The sequence below is a fragment of the Rattus norvegicus genome, chromosome 6 (genome assembly GCF_021556685.1).
Source record: "Rattus norvegicus strain SHRSP/BbbUtx chromosome 6, alternate assembly SHRSP_T2T, whole genome shotgun sequence".
NCBI classification, from domain to species: Eukaryota; Metazoa; Chordata; class Mammalia; order Rodentia; family Muridae; genus Rattus; species Rattus norvegicus.
The window spans coordinates 145988115-146013391 of NC_141539.1; the positions used below are offsets into that span (position 1 = coordinate 145988115).

Here is a 25277-nt window from a genome sequence, read left to right on the forward strand (position 1 = left end):
ACGGGTCTGTCAGAATTTGTACACTCACTCTAAATGTTATATCAATAAAATTTACAATTGATATTGTAAATTATAATATTATTTGTTAAAAGAGTAACCAGTGCAAAATAAAAAATATCTTTTTCTCCAGACAATATACAGAAAACATTAAATTGCATGATATGTCTTTTAAAAGGTGAACTAATGACACTTTATATATGTTTTTGGCTTCAGCTCCTTAGTGGCCGATTAGGCTGATTAAGCCTACACAGTTTTGGTTGCATAGCTTCTTCAACTCAGATTAAGAGGTAAGTAATTCTAATGTCTTTCATATCACTTGAGACCAGTTGGTGAAAAAAATATATGTATACATCCTAAAATAGTCCTAATACTGTGACGAGACACCATGATCAAGGAAATTTTTATAGCATGTAATTGGGAGCTAACAGTTTTAGAGGGCTAGTCTGTGGTCATTCTGGTATAAGCTTTTGAAACCTCAAAGCCAATCCCTAGTGATATACTTCCTTTGAGAAGGCCATACCAACTCTAACAAGGCCACCTAATCCTTCCCAAATAGTTCCAATAACTGGGTATCAACCATTCAAACATATGACACATTAGGGACCATTCTCATTCAAATTCAATCTGTAATTGAGAGTAGACAAAACAAAGTGCTAACACATGGTAGTGATATCAGTCAAGGATTTTCTTAATAATTAATACTATTACTATTCCCAATATGCTAGTTCAATGTGAACTCCATATTAATAATGTGTTTTATATCCTATTCTATATATTAAATTATTTCCTATACTCAACACCAAGGATAGTTCTAGATTCACTTATGCCTTGTCTAAAATTTATTTTATAAATGTAAATGTAATATAAAAGAAAATCCTGAGTTACAATTAGATGAATGTAACTGAAGTATACCTATACAATGAACATGTAGATAAATACTTTCCTGTAACATCTTGGTTGCCTTAAACTTTTAATATGAGTATTTGTCTCATTTCAATGAGCATAATGTGAAATATATATGCCCATCACAATAGAGTGGATATATTCAGCAAAGTTAATATTGATGCTAAATCATGAGTTGTTGTCCTTTGAAATTCTTTCTCTGTATTCCTCAACATGTCGTCAAATAGTTAAGCTACTTTCTCTTCATTATAATTAACCTTTACCCAGAGTTCATCATTCCCTGATGCTTCCCAACAGGTTTTGATATTCTTCTTGTTCTCCCTGGATTCTCACAGGATTCTGTCCTAACCCAACCTCCTAGCACTTCTCATCAATCTTTCCTAATGGACCGTTCTGGTATCCTAGACCTCACCAGGCTCCATTGTCATCATGACATGCATACTAGACTATGCCAAGCCCCACTGGCATATTACAGAAATCGTTTCTAAATTTGATAATATGTTCATACTCTTACTGGAGTAGCCCATACCTCACTCTGCTACTATAGGCAAAACCATTAGGACTTCCTGAAAATTCTGACTGTGATATAATGGGAACTCTCAGGTTATAATGGCACTGCCTTGTGAATACTCGATGGGTGTTAGACTCAAAAAAATGGGACAGAAGGCTGCCCACTAAGTCAAGGATGTTCTGCTCACTAAGTCAAGGATATTAACTGTGGAACTAACACTGAACATAATAAGCCAACACACATGTGTGATGAACCCTGAGTAACAGCTTGACTCTTTTTAGAGCTGTTTCATGGCTCCTGGTGTTGGTAATGAGTCTGTTAGACAATTTCCCTGCCACACAGTTCTGTCTCCTCATTTTGTTCATAACTGGTTGGTTTCTATTGGAGCTTTTTTTTCACTTACCATTTGTAATTCTTGCTTCTTAGACCCATATTTTTCTAAGTCTTCTATCTAAGATGTGATGTTCCATGTCAGAGAACATCTCAGCAGCTTGCCTTCTCTACCCTTAATGGTTCATCCAAAGGCAAATGGCCATTTCCTAATTACATTTATCAACTTCGACTGTGAGCCAATCAGTGATGACTGCCTGTCCTTTGGCAATGACTGGCATTCTACTCCCGTGGCCCTTCTGACAATTTCTCCTCTTTATGCCTGTCTACTTTCATATCTCTTGCTAGATTCCACACCTTGAGCTTTCATGAGCTAATAAAACTTTCAGATTCCCCTCCTCAAACATGAACAAAATGTTTATCTTAATTTTCAATTTCTTACGAGTTTCTGTTTTGGGTTTCCAACAACCTGCTGGGCATCCATTTAGATCTCTGATGCATCCTTAAAGTCAATGTTTTCCTCTTCTTCACCCAAATGGGTTTCTGTTAATTACCTTATTCTCCCCTTTATTCCAGTTTAAATCTTTGTGATCAACACAATTCCCATCAACCAGTCCCTAGCATCCTTAACATTGAGCAGCCTTCACATTGCCTCTGGTCTCATCCTGCTTTAGGCTCTTTGTCATTGACTCTGTCACGACAAGCTTCTTATAGTCTCCTTCAACCAGTGTTTGGCACTAAAAATTGTTAAACAAGGTTTAGGAACTTGGTTGATAAAGTATTTACCACACAAACAAATGTAAAGACCCCCTAAGCACCCACATAAAAAGCTAGGCATGGTGATGTGTGTAAGTTTGCTTCTACATGCTGCTCCTTTTTAAATTTCTGAGTTACAGAATCCTACTGTATGGATTCTCTATGGTTTATCTACTCTTGACTAATAGTATCTGAGATATATCTGTATGGGTGACTATGAAGTGATACCCACATTCATAGACAGCTCTTTGTACAGAGCTGTGTTTCTAAGTCTCCTGTTTAAGTGCTTAGGAGTAGGGCCATTGGGCAGATGGTAAGTGTAAGTATCATTATGTGAGACACAACCAAACTGTATTGCAAATGGCTTTGCCATTTTCTGTATCAGCTGCAAAATATGGTTGTCCCAGGTGCTTGACATCCTTAAGGCTTTGAAAAGTCAGGGTTTTAAGAGCCATCATACAGCTTTGAGGGTAGCTCAGTCAGTAAAACACTTGTCAAGCAAAAATGAAAATCGGAGTCCTTTGGGTCCCTAGCACCCTTGCAAAAAGTCAGGCATGTTACAGTGCATCTGCGATCCAAGTTGTATAGAAACAGAATCAAGAGTTTCCCCTGGGGCTTTCTGGCCAGCAAGTCTAGTCAGACCAGTATGCTTCTGATTTAGTGAGAAGCCCTGCCTCAAAAAGTAAACTGGGAACTAACTGAGAAAAATACTCAGTGCTGACCTCTGACTTCCACAAACATGCACACATATAAACATGTGCATATGTAAAATCATCAGACACATTTTCCGGCTTCACTTCCTGATACAGTGTGATCACGTTACTATTCCCATGAGCAAAACCCTTCAAAAATCAAAATCAACAAACCCCAAATCCTGTATACTTTCTCCTCTCCTGAGATGTAGTAACATGTTATTAAGTGTATGTAACTGAGTGACTTGTTGGTAGAAAAACATATTGCATACTGTTTTGAAGGAGGTTGGGACATCCAAGTGCTAACAGGGTTAGTGGCCCCTTTCTGATAGCTACCTCACAGGTTCCTTTGTTGAAGACATAATGCCCTTATGACCTAGTTAGTCATCTTCCCAAGTCTCCACCTTTGAACACTGTCACATCCAGAATCAGACTTCCATATTTGTGTTTTGGAAGCACCTACATATTGAGACTATTAAACAAAGTCTTCTAAAAAAAAAAAAGAACTATTGCTAACTCTAAAGCATCTTCTCTCACTTCTGCCCTGATGTCTGAGGTCAGCTCAATATTCCTTCTGCTGTATTGTTCCAGCCTGTGCAAACCAGCCAGTCCTTCAGCTTCCAGTTTAGACACATTTATCTCATGTCTTGCCAATAGACCTTTCTTCTTTGCTTCAGGCATAGTTAATCCCTTTACTACTGACTCCTTCTATAACTTGTATTATAATTCTCACACTCTGCAGAGCTATTCATCAGCATGTTATCTGTTACTTGTGTTTTTTATTCAAATATTTTCATATTATGCCGGGGTCTATAACTTAGATATTACACAAGTGAATACATTTATCAAGGAGCAAAATCCTTGAGGAAGGACTATTAGTCCAGTTGGGAAAATGTCCTTTGGTACCTTCGCTGGGAAAGCATTGCTCGTTTGTACCTCAAACAATGAGTTTTGTTACCAGGAGTCAAGAGTAGGCCAGGCACACAAGGAAATCCCATCTACCACTTTGGAGGAGATGAGCTAGAGTAAGCCTCTCATACCTGAGCAAGAACAGACTTCCTCAGGCCTCTTTGCTCCCTTCTGTAGACTTCAAAAGCAAGCTTTGAACAACTGCCCCCTTTCCCCAGAGCCCCCATGGGATGAAGTACAGAACAATGTTCTTTGAGCTACTTGAGACTAATGCTTTCCCTTGATCATACCAATCACTATAAGATGCTCTCCCTCACTCTAATCACCATAAGACTCTGTGGGACCTCTGTCCACCTTTTATCTCCTTTATACTACTGGTAAATCCCATTCAATTCTTGGCGTACTACAGAGAAGTTGTCTGTATCTCAGTTTCTTCCCAAAGCACTCTTTATCTTCCGGTCCCTGCAGTACAGTAGCTCTCATGAGAACTGTGCTTCCACTGTTGACCTATGAGCAGTCATGACTGTTCTTTCCCTAGCCCTCATTACTGGGCCTGAAGATGGACAGGTGCCTTCCTCATTGCCATTTGTAGAGTTCTCCCCGAGTGCATTGACCCTTCCTAACCAAAGGCCTTTCCGTCGTGAGTTGTCAGGCATTTAGTGCTATTTACTGACTCCACTCCCCAAGTATATTCTCATCTCTAGAAAGTTGTGATTACGGCCAGTGGACCAGGCTCTCCAACATTGCTTTTGTTTAATATTCACAGACCATCTCTGCAATGCCTGTATATTCAGGCCCCTTGTTCTTTTCTTCTCCTATTTCTGTCACTGTCCTAATTTTGCCACTCATGGTGGCTCATAGCTTCAGAGCTCATCATTAATGGACAGTGCAACCCCACTGGAATCTTGATGCACACATGTTTCTCTGAGCACAGTCTTCTTCCTTTTAGCTCTTAGTGCAAGTTTTTGATGGTGACAAAAAGCCACTACCTGTTCTTGAACCCTATTACTGAGAGTCTCTCACTTTGCTTGCTATACCCTCTGTTCCCTGTCCTTCAGCATTTCATCTACAAGCTGACTTTCTCACTGCCTCCAGATTCTTGTTCAAATGTCACCTTTCTTAACAACCACGGGCCCTGATAGTGCTCTCAAAATGGTAATTTCCAACTATCTCCCCTGTCTACTTTTTTTACAATTGCATATGTTTTTTAATGCTAGATAATTACTTAAAATTACTTACATGTTTATTATAAGGAATGGATGAGTGCGGTCACGAGTGAATGTGTATGGCCACAGTTGTGCCAAGGATCAATGCCTCAGTCCTATGATGGTGGGAAAGCCTTCCCTGGATGATGCTCAGAGGGTGTGAATGTTAACAGAATGTGCAGAAAACCACCAGAGCTTAATTCCCCTTTAATGTTTATGGCCCGAAGTCTGTTCCCTACAGAGACTTCAACCTACCAAGATTAGCTACGCCTGGCTCCTTGTCCAGCTCTATGCAATAATCCCACCACCCCTTAAACTGTATTTAATTAATGCATGGAGCTTCTGCTGCCATGGTTTTTCCACTGGATAGTCCAGCTCACTTGATCTCAGATTTTTGGTGTCTGTGTGTCTGTCCTTTCTTCCCTCATTTCTTCATCACCCCAGATAGGTGAATCCTTGCAGAACACAGCAACTTACTGTTTATTCTTTTCTCCCCTGCAAGATAATAACTCATAAGGTAAAGGATGGGGTGTGTTTGTGTGTGTGTGTGTGTGTGTGTGTGTGTGTGTGTGAGAGAGAGAGAGAGAGAGAGAGAGAGAGAGAGACAGACAGAGAGAGAGAGAGAGAGAGAGAGAGAGAGAGAGAGAGAGAGAGAGTTTTGTGTGCATGTGTGTCCATGTGTGCAGGCAAAAGATTGATGCTGGGTATCTTCCTTTGTCACTGTTCACCTTGATTTTGAGATAGTTTTTCAAAGCTTAGACCTTACCATTTCAGCAATTCAGTGACAAGACTTTCCCCAGAATCTGCCCATCTTTGTCCCCTCACCACCGAGGCTATAGGTTCATGCCACCATGCTTGGCTTTTATACTGATGCTAGGGAATAGAACTCAGGTCCTGATACTTGTACTTTACCCACTGAGCCACTGAAGGACTTTCCAACCCTCCAGTCCTCCTCCTCCCCTGTTTTCTTGTCATATGAATGTAAACTCTGATGGGACAAATACTTTTGTTCATTCTCTTCTCTACCATCTCCTCAGCATTTAGAGAAAGACCAGGCATGCTCTAAACAGTACATATTTGTGGAGTAAGAGAATGAATGGGCATCTTTTTCATTGATCAAAATGCCCTGTGTGTATTCACTCTCACCCTCCATCACTTCTGACTTGTGTTTATTTCTGTGTCATTCACGTTGCTTTCACCACCTGTGTCCCCTTTTTTCAATCAGCTCAGGAACTCAGCATGCCCCATCATGGAGGAGCTTAGTCTGGACACATCTCATCTGCTATGCCTCTTCGTACTACTTCCCAGTCTACATACACTAATACTTTCCTCTATGAGCCATCCCTGAATTTGAGCTCTTTGATATCCTAAGTCTGCTCATTAGTTAATCCTCATGTTTCTCATTTTACACACATATTTTACAGTTTAAACACAGTGAAACCAGACTATGCTCTTGGGGTACAGCATGCAGTGCATTGGACGGCACTTTTTGATGATTCACTTCAAGACAGTGGGGACATAGTGTGCCCATGTGTACTGAGAAATAAACATCCTTAAAATCTATTATCTAGGGATCTACCCTCCAACACTCTACTGAGGAAACAAAAAGCTAAAGGTAAACTTTAATATTTATAAAGACCTTGAGGTTCTGTCTTCCATTACAACACATTTGCCCTGTATCCTTTCCAAAGCTGTGAGGGACTGAGAACCAAAGGACTCTTCTGCAGCTCCATAGCACTGCCATGCACACTCCCTCAGGTCCTCAAGAGCAGTTCAGTTATTCTGTTTTCAGGCGATTTCTATGGTATCCAGACCTATGTCCCATGGACCTCCTAGTTAAATGATGTTTTCTGACCAGCTCTAACTAACTTTTGTGAATTTGATCAAATGATAACTGTAAGGTTTCCTTCTATTAACAAATAACTTTTAGATAAGGTCATTGCCAACAGAAAAAAGCATACACATGCATCTTAAATAGTTTAAAAAGGAGTCAGGATATGAATGATAATGGAACTTCATTAAAACAACTCCTACATGTAGCCCAGGGAATCCAAGTTTAACTATGTTTCACCCCACGAGAACTCTGCTAGTATTAGTAAAGACTGGTTGCTTAGGATGAAGGAGTGGGCAAGGATTTGGTCCAAAGAAGAACATCCTGTCTCTTGGGGAGGTAGTAGATTCTATTTCTTCAGGATTTTGGAGTAGTAATGATTTTGATGGCATTTCTTTGTCTGTGAATTTTCTAGTATTACCTGTTACTGTACAGAGATTTTTAAGGTTACAGTACTTGCTGTGTGAAGTTTATGGCATCACAGTCAAACCTGACAAAAAACAGGACCTTTACAAGTATGTCACAAAAAGGATCAGGCAGGGTGCAGTGGTATCAGATGACAGGGACTTGTCACCTCAAATGGAGACAAAAAGGGACAAAGCAAACTTCCTTGAGGAAGTTCTGGGGCCTTTTTATTGCATGATTGCACCTCTATTTTGTCTGGTTCCCTGCCTTGTGCTGCCTGTTAAATATCACACCCTATTGTCAGGACTGAACTAGGATTCCTGACAACCACAAAATAGCTGCAGCCTGTTCAGAGACATGAAATGATTCCCATTATCCAGAACCCTATTCAATCTGATTGCTGAGTCCCCTAGAATTTATTTACCCAGCATCCTCTCAAACTTAGGTCTTTTCTGTTTTCAAATACCTACTGGCCTTTTTGAGGATTCAAACTTAATGCTTCTTCTCAAGACTCCAAGCTTCCTATAATACTACAACAAGATCAAATTTAAGTGGACAGTATAAGAGTTACTTATTCACTATGAAAGAAGTTATAGACTGTTTCCCCACCTACTCCGACTCATAGGTCCATGTAGGCATAGCTGTTTTAATTTACTTTTTGGGTCTTAAACACTGCTATATTCCAAAATAAATGTCAAACAAACTCAGAGATTATAGAATCCTGTATTCCCATACTCAGAATGAGAATGGTTACAGCCATTTAGTCCTTGCCTTATGGAGACAATCAAAGGTACCCTGAACTTTATGACATTTTACTTTGGTATGAAAACAATTCAGATTAGAAATAGATAAAGACCTCTTATGATATGAGTTTGCATATGATTTGTAAACTCCCTTAGTTTCTGGGATTTCCTGCCAGTCTCCCAGTTTGATGCTACATCATCTGTGAAAGTCACTGGATCACAAGGGAAGTATCCGGGAACCCGGATTTCTATGACCAGCTCATTTGCACCATTTTGAATCACTTAATGAACAGTATTGTCAAAGTTCTACAAAGGTGAGTATGCACTATTGAAGATAAAGTTATCATGACCCAGACTCTTTTTAGGACAGCCATGTTTGAAGAGTGATATTTGGCTAGAGAAAGGCCTCTCAAAATTGAAATACTTCTGTATTTTTGTGACTTTCTTTCAGGGCCTTTAGTTCCATGGTTACTAATAAATATCTTTAATTAAGACTTTTACGAATATTGAGGATTTAGTAAGCTCTCTGAGATTATGGCAGGTTTATACAGTTTGGTATAATTTTAACATAACAGAAATACCTAGTAACCACAAAAGATCAAGAACACGTGTGTTCTACACATGGGAACTGTGTTGAAAAAAAAAGTTAAGCCCCAGAATCATAATTTGTAGGGAAGAAAGAAAACAGTTTGTGGTCTCTAGGCAATAGTTAAGATATTTATCTGTGAGGAAAAGTAGAATGTTCAGTAACAGTTCTGATCAGACATATCCACCCTGCTCAGAAGTTCATTAGGAAGCAGCACTAGTCTATTTATTCTTCAAGGCCAATTCATCTCTGGGACGCAGAATTTCTCTCCAGAGCCCTGATGTCTGCTTTCCCCATAATATTCAGACATCACCCACTGTCCCTATCAAGTCTATTACAAATAATTCAGCCTCAGAGAGCAGTGGGCTCTGGTATTAGTGCTGTGCTGACCTCCAGGCAGAACAGGAAGGACTTGGACTTATTTATTGCCATGATGGGAACTTAGCTAGGAAATGCTAGTACTCAACTTCCAAATGCTCTGCTCTGCCTTCAGAAAAACACGTGCAACCTTCAGGAGCTCCTTCCTCTTCTCCCATGCCTTTGCAGTCCCAGCAGATGGCACTGAGCCCTGTGTGGTCTTAATTCTTCACAAAGAATTTATGCAGCATCCCATGAACTAATCCTAACATTTTTATCACAAACTTAGAGAGGTCTGGTGTTGTGAGTATATATACTAGACCTTTCCCTCTAGACTGTCACTTGAGCTGACTGGAATTGCAATGCTCATTGAAAGAAACCTTTTTACCTTTTTGTTGGTTGGTTCGTTTGGTTTTTGCTTTGGCTTTTTTTTTTTTTTTCTTTTTAAGACTGGGTCTCACTGTTTAGCCTTGGCTGGCCTGGAGCTTGCTATGTATATCTAACTAGACTTGAACTCATAGAGGATATACCTGTCTCTAGTTCCTGATTAAGATCAGCACCAACACACCTGACAAGTGACCTTTTAAAACCAGACTCAGAATTCCTGGAACTGACTTCTATCACGAGTGGAGCTGCTTTGCTGTTTTCAAGGTCAACCATCCAGACGAGGTTTTCTTCCAGTGTACAATATTTGTAGAGGGTTGTCTTTTGCAAATTATAATCTACTTGTTTTAAACTCATTACACAAATTCAAACCAAATATATAAAAACACAACAGAGGAAGACCTTGGGAAGTATGCCTTGCTTTAAAAGAGATTAGCTCCACCTTTTCTCTGCCAACAATAAAATTTCCTACAATGACTTCTTTGTTTGCAACTAGAACAACCAGTTCTACAGCAATCCCTGCCCTTCTTTACTGCTTTCTTGTATTCCTTGTTCCCCAGAAGTCAATGAATACCGTACATGATCAGGCAAAGCCAGCCTGGCTTCTTAGCTTTTCTCCAGTAGGAACTTAGGAAAGGCACCCCCAGTTTGGCACTCCACAAGGTACATTCTGTCAACTTTCTCCTTTTAAAGAAACTGGAGTTTTTGTTTTAATGACTTTCCTTTTAAGATCTCTAAATATTCAAAAGTCCCTCTGTACGATAGAGGTAATTACTCATTCTATGAGAAGCCTCCCTCCCTACTCAATACCTGCCAGAGTTACTAAAGAGTGCTACTGTCTATATTGACTTTGCTCAGCTCAGGCAAAGTGCTTCTACCTGGAAAGGTTCTTGTCATTCAATTCCAAGGCCTTGGATCTGTGCCTGTAAACACAGATCAGGATACTTCATTTTGCATCAGTATATCTTGAACTCTTAGTGTAAATCCAAAGTATTTAAAACAATTCAAAATGTGAAATAGCCCAGTGTCCATCTTCTCTGTCTAGCAGGATACATGTGGAACTGTGTCTAATGTCCCATCTTTTTCTTCTGTCTTTACTACTATTCTTTCTCTCCAAACTCCCAGGCTTATGGCCAGCCAAAATGTTTGGCTTAATCCAGCCTTTCCCAGCTATTTCTGTTTCATACTTCAATATTAGGCATAGGATGTATTCAGTAACACTCCAGACCAATCACACTCACCAATACTTACTTAGAATAACAGCAGACTTTTTCTTTGTCAAATGTATTAATTTTTTCAGGCAAAATGAAATAGTGAAATACCTTGTAGAAAGAGGTAACACATTTCTAAACCACTTACCATAATGATAGGTAGCTCATGAGGAAGGTCAGAATAAAAGGCTACTCCTTGAAAGCTTATATCCATGTTTAAAAAGTGAACTTAAAAAAAACATTTGAAATGAAACATCTTTTAAGGTTACCTTGAGAACATATTGCAGTAGGCAAGTCTGACGATCTGAGTTCAATACTTATGGCCCACATAGTGGAACAGAAGAATGGGTTCCCTCATGAGTACCTCCATACCCATGCTATGGCAAGGGTACCCACAAACATATGCACATATACACCCACGATAAATAAGTAAAATAACTTCTTTAAATTTAATAAAAAATTAAAAAGAATATACATGATAAAACCATTGTAATTCATTTTGTAATTTTATGTCAATAATTTGTATTTTATAATTTAGCTATATTTGTTCGGCATCATAGTTTCCCGGCAAGAGCTGACTCTTGCTAGTCTGTTGAAAGGTGGGATTACTTTAACTGATGTACAAAATCTCTTTGGATGCCATTTTTATTTTCATTACAGTTTTCTTTGGCTGGAAATTATGCTGATTTACTGAAAGTCAAAATAAGGTTACATCAACCCTGATTAGTAAAGTGAAAAGTAGTTCCTTTACTCCTTGAAAACAGTGTGGTGCTATCTCTTTCACATCCATTCTCTTATTGATAGTAACTATATGTGCTGAATAATTTGACAAAATTTAGCTTATTCATGTGAGTAAAGCAATCATTCTTGTGGTGTTTTAAACTAATTCCAGGAAGTTAAAGGTAAAAATAATTTATGAATATTTTGTACTGACTCTCAGCTCTCACAGGTACACTATTTGCAAGAGGGTAAAACTCATTTCACATCTTGGAATTTACTAAAAGCCTTCTGCACTTTACTCTGCTACTATCCATGTCTGCTCCACTCTCCAATAATATTTAAACTATTAGGCAAGTCTGCTGTAACTTTTCAAGCAAGGCCAAGGCCAGAGTACAAACAACACCAGGCATAACAAAGCCAAGTATTTAGTACATGCAAACTAGAATAAGAAATCATTAAATCATTAAAGGAGTTCACTGTGGTTTAGATATAAAATGTTCCTTTAAGACTCACATGCTACACGCTTGGCACTTAAGGCAACAGTTCAGAGGTGAGAGTGATTAGATCATGAGCATGCTAATCTTATCAATGGATTAATCCATTGAAGAATTCTTATCTGAACAGATCATTTGGAGACAGAGCCTATTTGAGGAAGTAGGTCACTTGTCCTTGAAGAAAGGCAGATTTTGTTTTTGTCCATGCTCCCCAACCCCCAGTCTCTTCTTTCTCCCTCTCTCACTCTGAGTTATGGTTACCATGAAGTGAGCAATCTCTGCCAAAGATTCCCACTACCCTAGTAGCCTGCCCATGGTGTCTAAAGAGATAAGAGTGGGAACATCCAGAGCCTAAAAGCAAATCAAACTTTCCTCCTTACAGTTTATTTGTCAGGTGTTTTGTTAATTAAATTCTAGCAAAAGAATTTAGACTTTTGGTTGGGAACTTGGCAGTGTACGAAGCTCTCAAACTTACAGTCCAGGGTCAGTTTTTTCCCTCCTGGCTCTAGAATCATTCTGCAATGCAAAGAGGCAGTCCTTTACCTGCACGGAAACTGCAGCCTGAGTGTCTAAGCTCTGTCTTGTTTCTCTGACATCCAGCCATATTTGGCTGTTTGTCTTGGGTTTGGCACAGAAAGAAAGCCCAAAAAGCAGCTTGGGGCTATTAGGTCAAAAACTTTAGAAACAATCTAGAAGTGACTGGCAGACAACCCTCTATGGACCATTCATGCTTGATTGAGGCGAGAAGAGGCAACAAGGAGGTCTCACAAGGTCAGGGGAGGAACTCCACTTCCCTGTAGATGGCAGTCTATGATGGTGATTCAGAGTGCTGAGTCAAACCCAGCTCTAAATTCTGTCTTATTACTTATTAGCTAAGTAAGAGAACTGTAACAATAAGGAAATAGTAGATTTTCACATCACATGCTTAGGAAGCCTGTAGAAATCCTTCACAAAGCTTAACCATTCTTACTCTATTAACTCTAAAGCTCAGTGTAACACTTGTCATGACATTAGAGGCTTAAGAAGAGCTATGGAGCCAGAGGTAGCTCTCTCCCGAGAGACACAGCCAGAATACAGCAAACACAGAGGCGAATGCCAGCAGCAAACCACTGAATTGAGAATAGGACCCCCGTTGAAGGAATCAGAGAAAGAACTGGAAGAGCTTGAAGGGGCTCGAGACCCCATATGTACAACAATGCCAAGCAACCAGAGCTTCCAGGGACTAAGCCACTACCTAAAGACTATATACATGGACTGACCCTGGACTCTGACCTCATAGGTAGCAATGAATATCCTAGTAAGAGCACCAGTGGAAGGGGAAGCCCTGGGTCCTGCTAAGACTGAACCCCCAGTGAACTAGATTGTTGGGGGGAGGGCGGCAAGGGGGGAGGATGGGGAGGGGAACACCCATAAAGAAGGGGAGGGGGGAGGGGGATGTTTGCCCGGAAACCAGGAAAGGGAATAACACTCGAAATGTATATAAGAAATACTCAAGTTAATAAAAAAAAGAAATATACCAATTAATTAATCTTAAAAAAAAAGAAGAAGAAGAGCTATGCAATGGTAATGTGGATGAGAGTACTTCTTCTATCGCTTTTTTGTGTGCTGGAAATGAAGTGGTTTTTAAAGCCAGCCCCAAGGGGACATGGGCAAGGTTACTTTTCATACTTATCTTATTAACCATGAAAAGAAGTATGTGTAAACTAATTAAGGAAGAACAGACTTGTGGAGTTAAGATTTAAAGACTCAAGAGTCTTAGCTTTTGATGTTGGTAAAGATCTGCTGCAACGGTCCAGAGACTGCTTCGTGGGGTAGACTTGGAAAGGCAAAACAAGCAACTCCATTTTTAGAAGAAATTCTTATTCTTTGGTTCACATAAGGGTTGGAGTTAAGTGGGAGATCAGGCACTAATGTGTAAGGCACTATCTTACCTCAAAACTGCTCACTATTCTTCCGTTATTCAAGGTGATTCATTCCAAATGATTTATTGGACCTACTGTGCCAGGCTCTGGAGACAGAACCAGCAGGCACTGTCTATTCTGTTAAAGCAATTAGTGGGGGTGGAGATAGAAGACATAAACAAGGCAGAGAGCATTGGACTTTTGGTCTTCTGGAGGGGATCTGTATGCCATCCAGCTGAGGAACCTGAAGAGAGTGAGGAGCCAAGGTAGAAGTCCCTTTGGTGACAGCCCATCCAGGTTTTCTCTACCCACTGGGAAAGGCAGAGTCACTTTTAAAAGATCATTACAAAAATCTCAGTTTTGAGAAACATGTTACGAATCCTCATTGTAATTTAATTACCTCATTTAGTATCAATCTCCATTTCACTTTTGTCTTACCTGATATCAACCTCTTATCTATTGCCCTGTTACATTCTCATTCAAAACATTTTTTTCCACAAAGAAATATGTGAAAATTTTACTATATTTAGCAGCAACAGAAAAGGAAAATTTTATTATAGTCATCAACTTAAAAATCCCAACATCTATCTACTGTCACATTTTCCCTGAGAAACTAAACTGAAGAATGTCTTAAGCTAAGGAAAAAACAAAAGCCAAAAAACTAAACACCAAAGAAAAGGCAGTGTGTGTGTGTGTGTGTGTGTGTGTGTGTGTGTGTGTGTGTGTGTGTCTGGACTGTAGGTTTGAGAGCTTCATACACTGCCAAGTTTCCAACCAGAAAATCATTAACAGCCAATGGAACACCAGAGTTAGAAAGTATGCATGGATGAGCCAAAAGTGATATGAACATATGAAATGATGTAGAACTTCAGCCACTCTGTAACATACTGGCAGTTAGAAGCATGACTAGTCCTGAGTTGGTTAATAATCTGACCACATCATAGATTTCTTCTTATAAGTACTTTTTGTTTGCTTTGGGATTTTTTTTTGAGACATGTTTTCTCAGTGTAATATCCCTAGCTATCGTGGGCTCAATCTGTAGACAACATTGGCCTTGAACTCACAGAGCTTTGCCTCCCCAGTGCTAGAATTAAAGGCATGCACTACTGCACTTCACCTGGCCTTTCTATAAGTACTTTTGCTTAGAGGCTCATTCTTTTCCTTCTTGCTGACACGTTGGAAAACCAAGGGACCCTAGGGAAGCCGATTTTACCACAGGTGTGTTACCCACTAAGCACCTGTTTTGTCTCTCCCTACATGAAAAATCTTTCCACAGTGAAGTATACATGAGACAAGCTGGGAATACCTGGGAGCTTCCCCAGGAGGCATGTTTTGAAGATACCCATGATTCTAAAATCAAAATCCTATCTTTGTGATTACTTTGCATAGGCAACAGAGTCCTATATTACTCATGCTATAGTGGTACCCCAAACTCCCAGGTGGGGCATATGTGACAGAGACATAGTTATATAATACCCAGAATTTTCCTTAAAAAATTGTAATGTGTTATCAAAGGAATTCAAATCTTGGCTCTCCTTTATACTGGCTATGAGTTGTACACACTGTTCATCTCTTGTACATCAATTCCCTTTTTTAAAAGCAGGAGTTATAAGTCTACTTTTCTCACAGTGTTGTTGTTAAGATTTAATGAATACATTGAATGGTTTATAAAAAAGCATGGCAGAGAATTTGAGCTCAAATTGCAAATATAACTTTAAGGATACCATTTTAAAAGATTTTAATTGAGTATTCTTTAATTCCATACTTAATGTTCAGCTTCATATAGTCAAATAAATTATTATAAAATGTAGGGTTTTCCTCTATGGTTTATTTTATGATACAGCTAATATGTAATTCAGAGAATGTATTTCTTATAAAATTGGAGAACCTTCACGAGACCTCATAGTCTTCTGTGGACAACACTTGAAAACCATCAACTTTCACTGCAACAGAAGCTAGAGTTTTGAGAACAAGGAAAATTGAACAAATATAGGAACATTAGGGGAAAGTTGTTTAGTTATTCAGTGGATGCACAAAAGATGATATCCTCATTCCAGTCTGGCAAAGTAAGATTCAAGAATATGATAAGAGTTTTATATCAGTTATTAGAGAGTTATCATGACAAGAACAAGCTAAACTCTGCAATGACTTGAGATGCCATGTAACAGACTCCATCTTCAGGGAAGGTGGGTGGTCATCTCTTGGCAAACCCAGACAAAGCCTCCCAATGACAAATAGTTTAATGAGTTGCAAGAAAACTACAGAGGGACAGAGTTTTTTTGTTAAAGTTTGAAAATCTTAGATTAAATCAGAACTTCCTACTTCTGTAGTCCATAAAAGGACCCAAGGGAGACTGTCGGTGAGCAAGGTGAGGAATTTAAAATGGGCTATTTATCCCTGTCTATACCAGATTCAATCATTAGAAGTTCAAATATCTGTAAATGTAAAGAAGGAAGACAAGATTATCTCACATGCTGTGTTTTCTGCAAGAAGCTTTTATTTAACATAGTAATATGTAAAAATTGGGAAGATAATATAGCTTCTTACATGATGATATGTCTAAAGTCTCATAAATATCCAATTGGAGTAGAAATTATCGCTCTTATCTTGATTGCTTATCCTAATCTTATTTGAAGCTTTCCCTTTCTTTTATGAACTGTATCCATTGACTCTTCTTGGCTTATTTTGATGCCAACTAATTTGTATTAGTATAATAAAGACATAATTAGCTTGGCAGGCATTTATATTTACAAGTAAATAATATTTACAAGTAAATATCTTTCAAGTGTAAGCATACATTGAAGTGAGATCAGCTGGCAAATGTATTCTAAGAAATTTTGCTTTCTGGTCAGTTGTCTTCACTTTTAAATCTGAACTACTAAGAATCTGACTCATCACTGACTGAATTGATAGAATGTGAAAGGGGCAGGTTTGGTGGAGAAAATAAAGCATTTGCTTTTGAATATATAGGGATCAATTTTGTCTTTAGACACACAATAGAGAATAAACAATTTGCTTTCTCCTCTGGAGATCCATTAAGAGGTCAAGATTGGAGATAGACATCTGCATGGTGTCATCGTAGAAACACAGCTTAAAACACCAAGGCTAGATCAATTCTCTTGGGTCTCTGTATTTATAAGGAAGAGAAATGAGGGCAGAATTACAGAGCCACTGCTATTATTGGAGTTCATAGAATAAAGAAGAATCAAAATCAGTGATGGAGAAAGAAGTCGAGCCAGGAGATGATAGGTCTTACAAGCTAACTGTTGGGTGAACAGTATCAACTTCCTAATTGATTATAGGTCTAATAGGGTGATAACTAAGGATTAGATAACAGATTTGATAATCAAACAGTCACCAGATCTGAGTTGAGCAGAGCCTTCATGTGATAAGATGAACTTTCCACAAGGGCTCAGTATGGTGAAATGAAATAAACATGAAACTCTTTCAAAGCACTTACAGTAGAAGGGCATTTTGAAACCATATCAGCTACTTGTTTTCACATGGAAGGCAAGCCTGGATGACTTTTAAACAGACCCCAAAGTGTCTTTGTTTCCTAGAGACAGAATTACTATGTACATATTGTATAAAAGTGACATAGAAGACTAGCTAAAGAATTTTGGAGGCCAGTGAGATGGCTCAGTGGTTAACATGCTTTCATGGCTAGTGTTTAGATCTCTGAAAGCCCACATACACATGTCCAGTTGGCATGTTAACTGCTTATAATTCTAGTCTTGGGAGCTAGGGACAGAATCCTCAGAAACAAGACTAGCCACATCAGTGAATTCTGGGCTTGGCTGAGAGACTCTGCTTCAGTGAATAAGGTGAAAGAACAATGTAGGATGGTTTTTACATCAATCTCTGGCTTCCAAATGCATATTCATTCACATGCATTCATATCCACATATGTGTACCCCCCACATGCAAAATCACCACTGTGCATTCTTGCACAGGACTTTGAGCCTATATGTGCGTGCGCGCATGCTCCCGCTCACACACACACACACTAAAACTGGGGATATTCAGAGAAAACTTGTTATGATGAAATCTATTTCAGGGAAAGTCATGTTGCTGTCACAAAGCAAAGCTCATTCTCCAGGTTGATTGTAATGGAAAAAATATGATGATAGCTAAAGAAACAGGAAATGAAATCTCATTGCAATAATAATAATAATAATAATAATAATAATAATAATAATAATTTCATTTGTTAAAGAAGTTGTGAGTTTTGAGATGTATCATTTTTCTATTGCTATGAAATTGTTTAACAAATTAGTTTTAATCTTTTAGAATTAGTAAATATAGAAATAAAACATTGCTATAATAACTCTTTACTATTAACTATTTAATGGACAACCATCAGTCACCAGTTTTTAATGTTGGCATTGATGACTTTGTCTTCAGTTCCCATTAGTTTTTGCGAGGGGAAATTAAAAGAAACTAGAGTAATGTTTGTGTCATCAGAAATCTTTGCATCTATGTAGCAGAGGATGGCCTTGCTGGGCACCAATGGGAGGAGAAACCTTTGGTCCTGCCAAGGCTGGACTGCCCTCCCCCCAGTGCAGGGGAATGTCAGGAGCGAAGGGAAGAGGGAGTGGTTGGGGAGGAAGAACATCCTTATAGAAGAAGGGGAGGGGGTGGGATGGGGGGTTATGGCTGGGAAACCGGGAAAGGGAATAACATTTGAAATGTAAATAAAAACTAACCAATAAAAAAAGAAGGAAATCTGCATCTCATTCATAACATATTTTATCCACTGTATTCAGCTACCCTCAGCTACCTCAAACTACTGTAAGTCTAATGTGCATTTGTATCAATTGTTCTTTAAAAACTAAAGCCAAAGTGATGTGTAGCTATGGTCTTCTTACTATGGCTTCACTGCCCACAGCATTTTCTTGGTGTAAACTACTGGGCATGGGAACAAGATTTCCTTTGTAACTGATACCTAAATTTCTATTCTGCTTTAAGCATTTAATTTGCACAGTAAGACCTGTAATTTAAGACTTGTAGCTGTATCACAAAGTACAGCTGTTTATACTGATCTCTAATTTGCTGAGTAGTACTGGCTATAATTTAAATTTTTTTTCATGTTTTAAACTACCATGCAAGTCAGTATACATCAGAAGCCTTTGTATATTGACAGAGACCAGGAAAAGGATGCCTTGTTTTGATTTCAGATAAGCATTCACTTTTTGGGTCAGCAGGTGCAAGGCAGACCATTCATAATACTTGCTTCAAATCAATAATAGTCACTGGATGGAAATATCTTCCTGGTACACAGGAACCTGACTTATCTTCACAAGTGCAGCGAACGTTTGAAAACGTCAGTTATTAGCAAAGATTAAAGGTGAGTGAGACTGTCTTCAGAACAAAATATACTCTGTTGACATAAGTTTTGGTCAGTTTTCTGGTGTGAATGCTTACTAAAACTAGGAGAGCACTTCACTGACATAGAATGGAATTATTCTCAGTGGAAAATCTGCTGTGGCAAACACACATCCCATTAAAAAGATTCTTGATAATAAGTGTGACTTTTCCTTTGCATTAAATTTCACTTATTTTGAAATCTCAAAGTCTCAAAATAACTACAAGATGAAAGCTGACTCTAGACAACTAGACTAGTTTGTCTTGTTTCATATAAATAGGAAAATCTCTCCCCAAACTACTGTTAGGCAGCTATATATGCAATAATTGAAAGAAGTTACCTGGACTTTTACATATAAGCATTTGCTTTAGTTAACTTCAAGAAGAAAGCCAGCATACCAATTCAAAGTGCAGGACTAAATCTAAGTTTTACAACAGAAGTGAGGCTATTAATTAAAACTCCTTTCAGGTTGAGAGACTAGAGTGAGCCTCTAATAAATCTTAAGGGTTTAGTAACCCAAAGAGAAAAGTGGGGGGGGGGATTAAGTATGGCATTGGTAACTCCGTTTGCAAAAATAAATATTTGGCCTCTGTGGTAAATTTGATGCTTAGATCGGTAATTGTTATTATTCCTTGTTATGTTTCATGAATTGCCAAAAATACAATGCTATCATGTTAAAGTCCCAAGCTCCTTCTCATGCACTCTCCGACTAGAAATGACTGAGGTAAGGTAGGCATCTTTATCTGTTTCACAGATGAAGACATTGAAAGTTTGGAGAGAGGTGACCTCTTGGTAACAGAGACCTATCTTAGGGAACAGATCAATGGTCACAATAATTTAACAATGAAAGTGTTCTCCCCAACCCCACCCTAGTCCAGTGGCTTAAACCATGAATGGATATTCCTCAAGGGCATTTAATTCATTCAGGCTGAATGTTATGACAGAAGAAACTTGTACGTTGTTCTTTCATAGACCAATAAATGGAAGACTCTGTCCTATAATAAACCATCTTAGCCACAGCCTCTTAATGGATGATGCCCCTCCCCTAAGGTGAAAAGATTACAGACTATATAGTGATATCCCCAGGAAATACTAGAACCTCCAAATTGTGTTCTATTAAGTACAACAGACTGTTTCCCAAACTTCAACTCAAATAAACTTTTCCCAGCACCGTGGACTATTGCTGTCACTTAGGGTTGAAAATGCCCGATAAAGCTTTTTTTTTTTTTTTTTTTTTTTTTTTTTTTTTTGGAGAGCTTTATTACACACCTGCCCTCCTGAAATCTCAGGACTGACCAGGACTGACATCTACCACTTACCTGTCTGGGATGCCCAGGCCATAAGCTCTTAATACCAGCCCAAGACTTTGGGAAAAGGGAAGAAAACAAAGCAAAATAACTTACCACTTTGGCCCAATCCGAGAACAAGTGAAAATACCCAGGCCGCCCCAAGAACCAACGCTGGACCTCGCTGGCAGTTGTGCAGGCAGAGCAGTGCAGCAGTCAGAAAAGCCAGGGCCGACCCACACATACTGCAAAGCAGCCTGCCCCGTGCACGCTGCCTAGTTGCTTTCCTGATGCGCTCTCGCGCCTTGGGAGCGCACCTTGAGGCTCGTGGGCCGAGAATCCCTAGGAACTTTTCAACAGGCCGGGTTGATCGACCCAGTCGCTCTGAGTAGGCGATACAGGTATGCGGGCCAGGGCAGCTCTCTGCATCTCAGGGCCCCTGAGGCCCTCCCAGCTTTGCACAGCCGGGGCTTGCAGTCTCAACCAAAAGCACCTCCTAAGACAGCCGATGGCCCGCGGGGGCGAAGCAAGTACGGGCTGCACAGTCCGCTCCCAGACAAAGAAAAGAGCTTTTGTTTCTCCCCAGCCGATGGGGCTCTGCTGCATAAATCAGCTTAGCGAAGAGCCAAACACAATCAAACCCAAACAAAGCCTGAGGCTGGGGGGAAAACCACCCTAATGTAATTCACAGGGTGATGCTGCATTAGTGGGAGGGGATCGCTAGAAGGCCAAGGGGGTGGGGGAGTTGCTGGCGAGTCAGTCGGTGCTAGCTTCTTCCACAGGTGGGCAGGGAGGCCAACTCCACTTAGTCTCAGCTAGCCGAGGTCGAGGCGGCAACGTCCCGATTGGCGGGAGAGGAGACACGGGTGCCAGCAGCTTGGGGGAGCGGCTCCGCGAACCCCCTAGAAGCTCCCGTCTGCACCCGCAGGCAAAGAACAGGGCATCCCAGTTGCCTACTGAGCTGGAAGGGGACGTTCCACGCACCTCGCTGGGAGGGAGTTGCGTACCCTTGTTCTTTCTCGGACTCTGTCGGCTCAGGCGTCTGGCCACCCAGAACCCTGGCAGCTGATGCGTTCTGGGCTGTACCCGGAGAGGATGAGAGGGAAGCGAGGCAGCGATGGGCAGGGATGGGGTGCTCTAGTTCTGTGGCCCCCCGTGAGGGCTCCCAGCTTTCGGGTGTCTGGGCGCGCTCCGAGCTGAGAGTTGCTAGGAAACCTCCCCACGCTACAGTGCTCCTTGCTTGGGTCGCCAGCAAGCGCAGTGGCGGCCCAGGGCAGCAGCAGCAGCAGCAACAGCAGCAGCAGCAGAAGCAGCAAACAGCTCCAGCTCGGAGTAGCGTGGGCGGGACATTGGTGAGGCATGAAGTCACTGCGGCCCACACTCGCTCTTTGTTTTGCTCACTCCAGCTCTTTTTCTCCCCCCTCGAATCTGATAGTTGCCATTCCCATCGTTCTCAAGAATTCCTTGTGCGTAGTGGCGCAACAGGAATCGCATGCTGAGTTCTCTTTTCCCTCACCCCCACCCCCCACCCTATGAGCTCCAACGTTCGCATAACGGTATAGGTGGAAAACTTCGCTCAGATAGAGTGGCAGCTTGAACCCCAACATTTCATCCTCATGCTGCGTTCTTCTTTGTTCAGGAATCCTCATTGGCCCGCAGCTGCTGCATACAAAGTGGATTTTGGGGGCCTCTCCCCTCCCCCAACACTGCTCTTGGAGTATGCACTGCCCTCTTTCCTAGCAGCCTTAAGACCTTGCCCCTGTGTCGGAACCCAATTCTGTCTGGGGTCTCCCCAGCCCTTGGAGATTTTGACAAGATGCATTCTACTGTCAGATATATTTCGTTGTTCCTTTTGTAGACCCTCAGCCCTGAAAGAGACAGCCTATCTTTTTCCCAGGGTCTGTTTGTGGTTCTTTGGGCTTTTGTTGGTTACAATGGATCTTTTGACCTTAAATGCCACCTTCTCGGTAAATGGAAACAAGAAGTTACAGATGGCAGCAGAAGAGTGAATGAGTACAAGCTTGTAATTCAGTTTTGCAGTTTTGCGTGAGGCTAAAGTGTTGCTAAACTGGACAGCCAAGGAAGTAGTGCTACCTCTCCAGGTCTTTTCACTGCCCTTGATACCGTAAGGAGAAGGAAGGAACACAGTTCTCTAGGTTTGGGAAAGAACTCTTTCCAACTTGATACCAGGAGGCTTCAAATAGTTTCCCCTGGAGCAGAAGTACTTTCCGTGTCTTGATGTTTGACTTTTTATTAGTGGCTTACACAGGCATCAGACCAGTCCAGCCAGGTCAAGGTGAACTATAGGGGATTTTTTTTTCCTTTTTACTTAATTGTTTCCGGCTTCTTATCTGGAGTAAAGAAAACAAGTAGGAGGTCCCACCAACTCCCTTCTTTAAAATATTCTTTCTGTTTTCTAATTGTTGACAGTAAATGGAAAGTACCTGGTTAGTAAACCACAACATCAAAAACTCCCCTTTCTTCAGGTGTGGACTGTACATTGGGCTAACAAAGCCAGGAACCTAGTTAGAAAAGTGCCCTAGATCTGTTAAAGAGGACCATTTGCTAAGCTAATTTCTAAGGTCCAAACTTCAATGACTGATGTCAGCCAACACAGTTCTAAGCCACTCTTCTCTTAGCAAATAAAACACACTTTACTTTATTTTCAAATTTTCATTCTTTGGTTTTTTAAATTTTTCTGAACATCTTCATTAAAACGTCTATGAAGGGCCGGTAAAGTAGCTGAGATAGGATGGAATACAAACCTAGCATAGTCAAGGTATGTTTAGAGACTGTTCAGCTGGGAAGTATGTTTATTTTCTTGAAACAAACCTAGGCAATGCAGCAACCCTTGAGATAGTGCAACACTCCAACAAAGATAACAAATTAATTTCAGTAGTTTCTAGTCTGTGCTTTGAAGTTACCGTTATACTAACATTTCAGTCACCTGTTTTTAACATCTGGATCAGAACTGACAGTTACAATATTAAATGAGACTGAGACAGAAGCTCATACAATAAGAATGAATATAATATTGTGAAACTGCTGAAGTATATAACGTTATATTGTTAGGAGTTGAGATGCTTCACATATGAATTCAAAACTATTGTATGGAAAGATAAATCAATGAAACAAATCTGTTTGGGAAAGGTTGAAAGTCATTCAAAAGATAGCCATTTTTGGCCATTAAATACATGAAAATAAATGCCAGGTTTCGGGGTAGATTGTGCAGTTGGTAAATGTCACAGAAGCATGAGGTCCTGAATTTGGATTCCCACAACCTACATGAAAAGCTTGGCCCCTTCCCCCAGCTCCAGAGGGACCAGACAGATCCAGAGCTTATGGCTGAATCCATGAGGTCCAGGTTTAATGAGAGACCTTGTCTTAAAAAACAAAAGATGGAGAGAAATTGAGAAAAGCATCCACTAAGAGAAATCGAGAAAAGTGTTCATACTCAGCCTCTACCCACCGTCCACAGGCCTGCACTCACATGTCCATATATATGCCATAATACATGTAAATTGTCACACTGACAAGTTGTCTCAGTTTGGTTTCCTGTTGCTATGGTATAAATATTCTCACAAGATCAACCTAAGAAAATGTTTGCTAGTCTCTCAATTGAAGGTGACAGTTCATTATTTCTAGCAAAATCAAGTTGACAGAAACTTCAAACAGCAAATCATTCAGGACTGGCAGTACCCAGGGTCCTTCCCCTTTTCATTATCTCCAGGCCAGAACATGAAAAGGTGCGGCCTACATTCAGTGGAAGTCTTCCCACATCAATAAACCTAATTAAGAAAAACTCTCACCAGCAAAGCCAATGAAGACAATTCCTTATTGTGACTTCCTTCTCAGGTGAATCTAGATGGTGTCAAGTTGACAAAGTGAACAACTGTCACACAAGTACATATGGGACACAAGCACCACTATGCAGACACCGAAAACTCCCCGATGACAATTTTTATAAAGTTATTGAACAGCATTGCTTGCTACCACTCTCCTGTTGGAAAGAGAGTATAACTCTGGTTATCAAAATTAAAATAAAATAATTTGCTAGACTGTAAGCCTACAGATATAAGGAAGTTATCTGAAGAGTTTTGGCAATGAAATATTATTACTCCTGAAATTCTTGAAATTCTGCAGTTCATCCTTGGGTTTTCTTATGATAAATGTTAACAAGTAACCTAGAGACAAAAGATATACTTGTATTCAATAAATGTCACTAGCCACTCAACTTAGGCTTTCTCTTGTAAAAAAAGGAGAAGAAGAAGAAGAAGAAGAAGAAGAAGAAGAAGAAGAAGAAGAAGAAGAAGAAGAAGAAGAAGAAGAAGAAGAAGAAGAAGAAGAAGAAGAAAATGGGCATGATACTGTAAATACAGTATTATCTCCCTTGTTACCTGAAGTTTAATAAAGAAAAATGTTCAAAATGATGACTAATTCCTGTTTTCGACCATGTTGCTCAGTCTTGCTTTGAAATCTCTGACAGCTAATTTTTCGTCATTTGTGGTAATGAGAGCAAATGAAATTCACAGTCTAAAATAACATTCTAGCTCTTCGTTCCAGCCTTTGAATCATTAGACTCTTTGAGTTGTTAATAAGTCATAAAATTAGATGACTTAAGCTTCTACCCTACTTCTTTAACCTTAATTTCTTGGCAACGCAGTTTATGGTGAATAAGCTGTGTGGGT

The 25277-nt window shown here is 40.0% G+C and overlaps 2 protein-coding genes across 2 annotated transcripts in view; one reads left to right on the plus strand and one right to left on the minus strand.

Annotated features, from left to right (window-relative positions):
- The window catches only part of Itgb8 (integrin subunit beta 8), an 83298-nt gene extending 61447 nt beyond the window's left edge, over positions 1-21851 (minus strand). Inside the window, 1 exon segment of the mRNA NM_001401817.1 lies at positions 20707-21851. Within this exon segment, the coding sequence (NP_001388746.1) occupies positions 20707-20833 (127 nt within the window). The 5' untranslated portion in view covers positions 20834-21851.
- LOC148005531 (uncharacterized) lies at positions 20993-25019 on the plus strand. Its single transcript, XM_087555026.1, has 3 exons — positions 20993-21115; positions 21399-21941; positions 24855-25019. Exons 1-3 carry the CDS (start codon positions 20993-20995, stop codon positions 24960-24962), a joined length of 774 nt encoding a protein of 257 aa, XP_087411152.1. The 3' UTR covers positions 24963-25019.
- The last annotated feature ends 258 nt before the right edge of the window (positions 25020-25277 follow it).

Bases quoted from the DNA above. Each gene is read 5' to 3' on its own strand.
- LOC148005531 (XM_087555026.1), top strand. From the start codon at position 20,993: ATGCGGGCCAGGGCAGCTCTCTGCATCTCAGGGCCCCTGAGGCCCTCC. The intron at 21,116-21,398 runs GCAAGTACGGGC...AACTCCACTTAG, and splicing joins CGATGGCCCGCGGGGGCGAA to TCTCAGCTAGCCGAGGTCGA. The intron at 21,942-24,854 runs GTGAGGCATGAA...AAAAAGGAGAAG, and splicing joins GTAGCGTGGGCGGGACATTG to AAGAAGAAGAAGAAGAAGAA.